This window comes from Glycine soja, chromosome 5 (assembly GCF_004193775.1).
Source record: "Glycine soja cultivar W05 chromosome 5, ASM419377v2, whole genome shotgun sequence".
Classification (NCBI taxonomy): domain Eukaryota; kingdom Viridiplantae; phylum Streptophyta; class Magnoliopsida; order Fabales; family Fabaceae; genus Glycine; species Glycine soja.
The window spans coordinates 10,431,427-10,439,737 of NC_041006.1; the positions used below are offsets into that span (position 1 = coordinate 10,431,427).

An 8,311-nucleotide genomic window follows, 5' to 3' on the forward strand; every position below is an offset into this window, starting at 1 on the left:
ACATAACATGAATCAACAATGCAATATATCATACAATAAACACAAAGGAAAATAAGTTAAGGGAGAAATTTTTAATTAGCCTGGATTGAAGCGCGTAAATGTTATCCTTAGAGAGAAAACAATCTCACTACACCGGCATGAAAATTTGATTGCACTCATCTCTTAAGATATGACAACCCGTTGATTTCAATTGTGTGCAACAAAAGGATCGTGAGCCTTCTGAACATGAATACTCTAGCTCTCAAAAACAATTTTTTTATAAAAAAGGAAAAGACAAAATTTAGAGAGAAAAAAAGCAAATTGTTTATTTTGTTTGTGTATTTTTTAGAAAGAAGGAAAATTTAGAAACAAGATATATGTAGGCATAGACCACCTAATACAATAACAAAAATCTCAAAATAAAACTACGTAATCGTTGAAAATCAATGTACATATCAAAATAAATTGCATTGACCCACTGAAAACAAAATCTTAAAAAAATAAAAAATCTAATTTTACATAATTAATTCTAAAACAAATAATTTATTTTATAAAAATAAAATTAATATAAATAACATATTTTTATAAATTTTAAATTATAAAACAAATATTTAAGACTGTATAGAGACTACTGTGCACCACTTGTAAACTTCTCTACGGTAGCCTAATCCTAGAATCGATGCTATTGACCTGGTATTGCAGTAAAAAAAAAATCAGAATCAATCAGTATACACCACTCTGGGTGGACCATTCTTTTAATTTTTTGAAGACTCCCGAATATGGTGTTAAGCTTCAAAGTTAAAGTCCTGCCTTGCCAACAATTGCTTAACAAGAATCAGAATAAACGTTATTGTAATTATTTGATAAATATACGAATATATATATATATATATATATATATATATATATATATAATTATTTTAATTAGTGACCTACTTTTTTTTAGGTTTAGTGACCTACTTAAATACTAATAAAAAATGAAATGGCATTTTCCTTTTTTTCTTATACTTAAAATTAATCTTGGTAATTTACTACTCTCCCCGCTGGAGAACCAGGGGGAAATGGCGGGAGATGATGAACACCCTTAATCAAATAGAAAAAACGCATCCAAATAAAAAATATTTCTGCCACCATATTCCATTTTCTTCACGGTGGTTGTTACTTGTTATTGCTGTGCGAAGGTGAAAAAAGGAAGAACAATGGAGGAAGCGAAGGAAAAGTGTTGGAGGATGGAAGTGGAGGAGAAGCTGAAGAGGCTGCAATCTCTTCTCTTCGGCGCAGAGCGCGCTCTCGAGAACAACGACTTCTCCTCGGCTTACATCCTCGCGCTTCGTCTCCTCGGATTCCTCGACGTGAATTCCCACTCCAACGTCGACGAAGCCTTCGTCCAACCGATTCGCCGCGACGCTCTCGCCAAACTCCACTTCGCTCGCCAATCCCTCACTCCTCAATCTGATCGGTGAGTTTGGTTTTTTTTGTTTTTAAAAAAAATTACAAAAATTCGGCAATGTATTATACTCTTGAACATTGGCATGATTTGGTTTTGAATTTCAAGGTTTTTGTTGTTGCTTAGAGTAATGCTGAAAATTTGAAAGCATTAGGTCGAAATTAAATGGTTTAATTAATAAATTTAACATACGACTTATTTTGATAAGTTTCAGTCACATGAGAAGGTTCTAAATTGTGGATGTAGCTGTATGATGAATTGCGTTTCTTCATAGGCTAAAGTTAACTTATGCGCTTCAGCTTTTGCAGAAGTTAGTGGAGAGAGTTTCCGTAAAAATTAAGTGCACAAGATGATTTTAGTTTAGAGAGAATCTCACTTCATTTTGCTTTCTTATTTTCTTCTCCTATAAGTGTGATACGGAGAAGTTTATCCAAATAGAGCCTATATCTTTGTTTTAGAATCTTCTGAACTTAAAAGGCACACTTATATGTGGTGCAAAGATAAAATTATTTCACATTGCATTGGCTGCAGTTCGTGTTATTCAGCAATTACAACAGAATTGGCAATTGCAGCCACAATTGAAATAAGGTGGTAAGAGTTTGGAGAAAGATTAAGAGTGACTTTCGTAAGTCTAAAATAAAGTTGTGTAAAATTGAAAGAATGCGGTTAAAAATTATTGAGATTTGAGGATAGTTGTTGGATGAGTCAAGCCATGGTTAGAAATTATTAAGTTAAGATTTTTGTTTGCAAAGTCCCAAGCCATGGTTTGGGCAAAAAAATTTGAGAGAATTCAATCAGAATTTATCAAGATTCGAGGTTAGTCGGATAAGTTACTGTATGTTTGTTTTTCTGTTGGTAAAATCTCCAAGGAATGTTTGCTCAGAAACACTAAGAGATATGCTTCTCCATTGTGTGCAAATGGAAAAGCAGACACACTCAATAGCGTGTTTGGATTTCTGTTTGCATAGTGATGGTCTGAGCAAAAGAATTTTCTCTGGTATATTTTACTCAAGCCTTGATTTTGGTGTTTGAAGTTAAAAACCAATATGCTATAAGTGGTGAAAAGCCATTCTTGGTTACTTTGAGAGTTGTGACACAGTGTGAAAACTCAAATTTCACATGTTGAATCAATATTCGCAATGTTTTTAAATTGCACTCGAGGTTGCAGTTGTAGTTTTGTTGCAATTTTTATATTGCAGACAAATATGTTGATGCGGTCACCATACTGGTGGGGAGACTCCAAAAATCTTGATGTTGTAGCTGCAATTGTGGTTGCAGATAGTTTTTAAAACCTTGAATATTAGTTTACTCTCCCATCTGTTCTCTCTTGTTTTTCTGTTGCTGTCTTTATGCTTCTCAACATTTTGGTTCCTCTTTATTTTCTTAGCCAAGCTTTTGAACAAGCAAAGAAATCTCCAGGACGCATTTTTGGCACAACAGGAGATATTGACATTGAGAAGATTCGGAATTCAAAGTACTTCCAAGCTCTTGTCAAGCAATCTAAAGAAAAGGATGAGAATCAATTGGTAAGACATGCTGACAATCACACTGTATTTAAAATCAATTTATTTATTGTACAATTCAACTTTTTATTGTTTTCTGTTCTTCCAGATTCTTGAGTTTATGGTTAGTGAATATAAGATTTCTTAAAAAATTATTAATTCAGGTTGATCACCTGGGGAAACAGGACAAAGCGGGCAGCAAAGCCTCAAAGCAAATGGTGCAAACTAAGTTACCATCCATGTATGGGAAAAGAAGCTTGAGGACTAGCAATGGTTCCAAGAGTATTTTTAACATGAAAAATAATAGCTCTGAGGACTGCATGAGTCTTGATAGGCCTCAATCTCATGCCAGCCATACAAAGGGTCCAGGTTTCTCTTCTATCTTGCAAGTTGAAGGAGAAGAAAGAGCTTTTGGAAACACATTCTCCACAAAACGTGTACACATGGAAAACAATAGCCCCAGAGTTGGATTTGTGAAGTCACCTTCAAGTAAGGAGGATGTTAACCCTGATGCTTGTGGTAACGGGTTTGTTACTGCTAGAGCAAAGCTGGTATAATTATTTTACCTTATTTGTCCATTTTCTCCCTTTTTCTGTCAATGAGTTTGGCAAATTAGGATGGGATGATGTGTTGACTGTTTTTTAGATTACAATTATAAGCATTTCAATCCTATTCTGTCAAATTTGCTGCATGTACTTTTAATTTATCTTTTTTAGTGCACTGAATTTTTTTCACGTGCATGTTATTCTCCTATTAAGAATGATGTACTTTCTAGACTTAAACATTCATGCTTTATAAGGAAACACCCTCTATTATTGTGTGGCTATCAAGCAAGCTTTCTAGCAAGATAAATCAGATAACTTCTATCTGAGTTAATATGCCATATTTCTTTTCCTATTCCTTTCTTGTGGTAATTTCTTTGTATGTAGCAATGTTGATGCCCTCAAATTATTGGGTCAGGAAATGGAAGCAAAGCAGAAGCGAGGAGTAGGCGGTTCACCCAGTGCCTCTGTCTCACCACAATGTGATAACAATTCTGCCAACAGGCTGTATGGTGGAAGATCATACGGTGTTCCACGACGTGGCGTCCGTGGTAATTTTGTTCCCCCGATTAAATCCAATGGGAACAATGCTGGAAATACAAGCACACGCATTGCTGGAAAATGTGATGATTCTTTAGATGACTCTACAAAGAAATGGTTAGTAGTACAATCATCATATTACTCTTCAAGTTCTTGCTCTCCATCTGCATCAACTCTCAAATTCATTCTATTTGTGTACTACATTCCAAAGTCCAAATGACAATATTCTTTCAATTTTTTTCTTTTGTAGACATTGTCTCAAAAAGTCTTTCGATCTTACAATCTGCTCATCTAATGGTGGGGGGGATCAACCCTTACCTTAAATTGCTACTCTAGTCTTTAGGTCTTTTAATTTTATGTACATATTAAATTTGTGATGTTTTCCTTCATTCCTCATGCAAATATTAAGAGAATGTTTAATATGAGACTAGTGTTTTTGGACTTGCCCCACTTTAAATCCTTTCCTCTCTTCCCAATAAGTCATTGATCTCAATCATGATTGATGATTGGTTGGATGATATATGCTTTCACTTCCTAATATGCTTCATATGCTTGTAGTCTGGAAATCCTATGTGGTCCTGATGGTGAGCTTCCTGAGAAATTGAGGAATTTGGATCCTCGCCTCATTGAACATGTTAGTAACGAGATTATGGACAGAGATCCCAATGTCCGGTGGGATGATATAGGTAATACAAAAAGCTGTTCATCTTTCTGCTTAGTTCATCAAATTGGAAGTTTGCATACTTATGAAACTAAGTATATGTCGTTTAATGACAATGCAGCTGGATTGGAGCATGCCAAGAAATGTGTCAATGAGATGGTCGTATATCCTCTGCAACGTCCTGACATATTCATGGGCTGTCGTTCCCCTGGGAGGGGTCTGCTTCTGTTTGGTCCCCCAGTAAGTACAAATTCCTCTTATGGTGATATAAATTGCAAAGACTCTGGTCTTTAATCTCTCTTATCCTTTGAATGCTAGGGAACTGGTAAAACAATGATAGGTAAAGCCATAGCAGGGGAGGCGAAGGCAACCTTCTTTTACATATCCGCAAGTTCTTTGACTAGCAAGTGGGTAAGTTTGATATGCTTATGATTTAGCTGTCTATTTTGAAGGTTTGCTGATATATTTCTGTTAAAGTTAAATAACTTGTGATGTGAATGTGAAGTTTATCAAAACATAGATTAGATGATTTTCTGCTGTTTTAGTTAGGTCGTGTAACCATAATCCGGAAAACTATTCTAATGTTTCTTACTGCTCTCAAATGGTTTCCCTCTCTGCTATGATAATTATAGATTGGTGAAGGTGAAAAGCTTGTAAGAGCCCTTTTTGGAGTTGCCAGTTGTCGTCAGCCAGCAGTAATTTTTGTTGATGAAATAGATTCGCTCCTGTCTCAGGTATGCTATTTTATAGCCAATAAATAAGTTTATTGCTATAGTAGGTTCTGATATTCTGAGCCATAACATTATCATCTACAAGGAAGTTTCATAACATGCAATTTTACTAAGTGAAAATTTACTGTAATTATGCCATTTATTTTTTCTTACTAATGCAAATTACTTTTTGCAGCGTAAATCAGACGGTGAGCATGAATCAAGTAGACGGCTAAAGACACAGTTTCTCATTGAAATGGAAGGCTTTGACAGTGGTAGCGAGCAAATTTTGCTTATAGGTTATTACCGACTCACTGGTTTCAAATTCCTTTTTTATTTGGCTCAGCAATACACTCAAATTTTAGCTCACTGCCTGTTTCTTTCGTGATAAGTAACAGGTAACTAAGGCATGGCCTTAGTTCATCAATATTTGTAATTTCATCTTTGGCAGTTGAAATGTGTTTTAGTAAACTTAAGACATGTTGCATTTGAGCATGAAGACAGTTTATATCCACTATCCAGGACAATGAATCACAAAACATAAGTCTATAATGTGATCATTGTCATACTTTCTCGAGTCCTTCCAGTGTCTGTATTTATTCAAAAGGAAGGAAAATTTAGGGCCTGTGTGGTTTGAGAAAATGTTTCTGTTTTCAAAATTTTCAAGTGGCTTTTTTGTAATTATTTTTGAAAATAAAAAATGAAAATAGAAAATGTTTTCTCAAAGCCCGTAGCTAGCCTATCTGTGTTTTTAATTGCTTTTGTATTATGCAAGATGATTGATTTTTCTGGTAATAATGGCAGCATCCCTATACATAATCTAACCCATTTACATGTTTTTAGAAATATATATTAAGGGTGTTGCCTGTTGGGTCTCTGATGTACAATTTTATGAACAGGAATCAAGTTTGATCTTGTTATAAATTTGGTTTATGTATCATGCGTTAGAGCATATACCGTGGTATTTGTTATACAAGTAACTTGGGTTTCTTAGGCCAACAAAATTTTCTTTCCTAGCGTTTTAATTTGATGGTACCTAGGCTTTCTCACATAAACTAGTGCTGTCATACTATTTCTTATAGAATTTGGGTAAAAAAAATTATACATTACAGGGGCAACAAATCGTCCCCAAGAGCTTGATGAAGCAGCACGAAGGAGACTTACTAAACGACTTTATATTCCCCTACCTTGCTCAGGTGCTAATCACGATTCTACATCTTTTTAAACAAACTCTTATAGCACTAGGTGATTGACATTTTTGTATTGGACATAAAGAGGCAAGAGCTTGGATTATACGTAACCTTCTAGAGAAAGATGGATTATTCAAGCTATCATGCGACGAAATGGATATCATATGCAAATTTACGGAAGGTGTGAACTTATACTTTTTTCAAGTTCATTACAGTATCTTCTGCATAGCAGTTTGACTATTAGTTTAAATAGGGGTGTGAAAAAAAAAAAAAAAACTGAACTGTTCATAAACCAAACTGAACATATAAAAAAATCCAAACCAAACTATAAATGAGTGTGAAATGGATAACCGAGCTAAATTGAGTCAAACTTAACAAAAAAAAAAACAAATCATTTTGAGAAAAAAGCAAACTGAACCACTATAAATAAACGAATCATTTTTTATAGTCCTTTGGTTCGGTTCAGTTTTTTTTTGAAAAAACTGTTTTCACACAGCACTAAGTTTTAAAAAGAATTCGTTGGTTTCCGGTGATTGATTTGCTTTGCTTTTACTTGGTAACTTTTCTAGGTTATTCAGGATCAGACATGAAAAACTTAGTGAAGGATGCTTCTATGGGACCCCTAAGAGAGGCTTTAAGTCAAGGTATAGAAATTACAAAGTTGAAAAAGGAGGATATGCGACCTGTAACTCTTCAGGTATGCAGAATGCAGCATGTGCCTAAACCTGAAAATTTCTCAGCTTGATTAATTATAAAATGGTTTACTCACTTTGTGTAGGATTTCAAGAATTCCCTCCAAGAGGTGAGGCCTTCTGTTTCCACAAATGAACTTGGCACTTATGAACAATGGAACAAGCAATTTGGAAGCCTATCACTGTAGTGGCATGTGTTATAACTGAATGGAGACTAAGCATATCAACAGCTAGTCACAGAGATGGTAGCTACTAGCAATTACATCAGTCAGATAGAGCTGTACCTTAATACCTGCAGTATGGTAATCTTTATGTTTAAATCAACTCTCATCGCGCCTTGCATAACCCATTAGATATAAAATTCAATTGGTGCAAGTTGAATATGATGACGATGTTTTTAAGAATTTAGGTCTCAAGCACACAGCATGTTTTACAGGCAGCATTTTCTGTGATGTTGATTATGAACATGTTCAATTATCAGGATTAGCTATAGCTAAAACATCTGCAGAACTTCATTGTATTGTTTGTCTGAGCATTTGTTGTTTCTTTTGCTTAATTAAGACACTGAAATGTACTAAATACTAATTCTTGTAGCTTGGTTTCCATTTCATTTAAATAAATATAACTCTAAATTCATCTCAATACTAAGAATGAAGCCAATACACCTTTTCAGGCCAGTACAAATTTTAATAAGCGCATAAAGAATTTATTTCATTCTTAAAATAAAATAAAAAATTATAAGAATTGAGATAAATGAGCTATATTTTACGTAAATGAAATGAAAATATAAGCATATAAGAACCTTGATCACCAATCAAAGCATGATGTGTGTTGTTTCACCTTTACTATTCTTGGATTCGAGTCTTGAATACATAATTGTGTGAGAATTTTGTTATTCATAATGATCCTAATTGACTCAAATAAAATTACCTCTAGAAGAAAACACCTATAGTCTAAACCAAAAAGAAAAACCAAAAAGAAAAAGCATACAAGAACTTTGACAACATTTGAACAAAAATATAACTGAAAAGGCATTTTTTTTCTTATT

The 8,311-nt window shown here is 34.2% G+C and overlaps 1 protein-coding gene across 2 annotated transcripts; it reads left to right on the forward strand.

The window, feature by feature from the left end:
• The first annotated feature begins 1,037 nt into the window (after positions 1 to 1,037).
• LOC114412312 (ATPase family AAA domain-containing protein FIGL1-like) lies at positions 1,038 to 7,905 on the forward strand. 2 transcript variants are annotated; one of them, XM_028376140.1, is made up of 13 exons: positions 1,038 to 1,438; positions 2,814 to 2,952; positions 3,093 to 3,479; positions 3,889 to 4,127; positions 4,569 to 4,696; positions 4,793 to 4,911; positions 4,990 to 5,082; positions 5,304 to 5,405; positions 5,578 to 5,680; positions 6,494 to 6,577; positions 6,657 to 6,752; positions 7,141 to 7,268; positions 7,350 to 7,905. In XM_028376140.1, the coding sequence occupies exons 1-13, from the start codon at positions 1,179 to 1,181 to the stop codon at positions 7,449 to 7,451; spliced, it is 1,980 nt and encodes a 659-aa protein (XP_028231941.1). In that variant the 5' UTR covers positions 1,038 to 1,178; the 3' UTR covers positions 7,452 to 7,905. The 2 variants fall into 2 exon arrangements, with proteins under 2 accessions (XP_028231941.1, XP_028231942.1); XM_028376141.1 differs by having other exon boundaries at positions 3,114 to 3,479.
• The last annotated feature ends 406 nt before the right edge of the window (positions 7,906 to 8,311 follow it).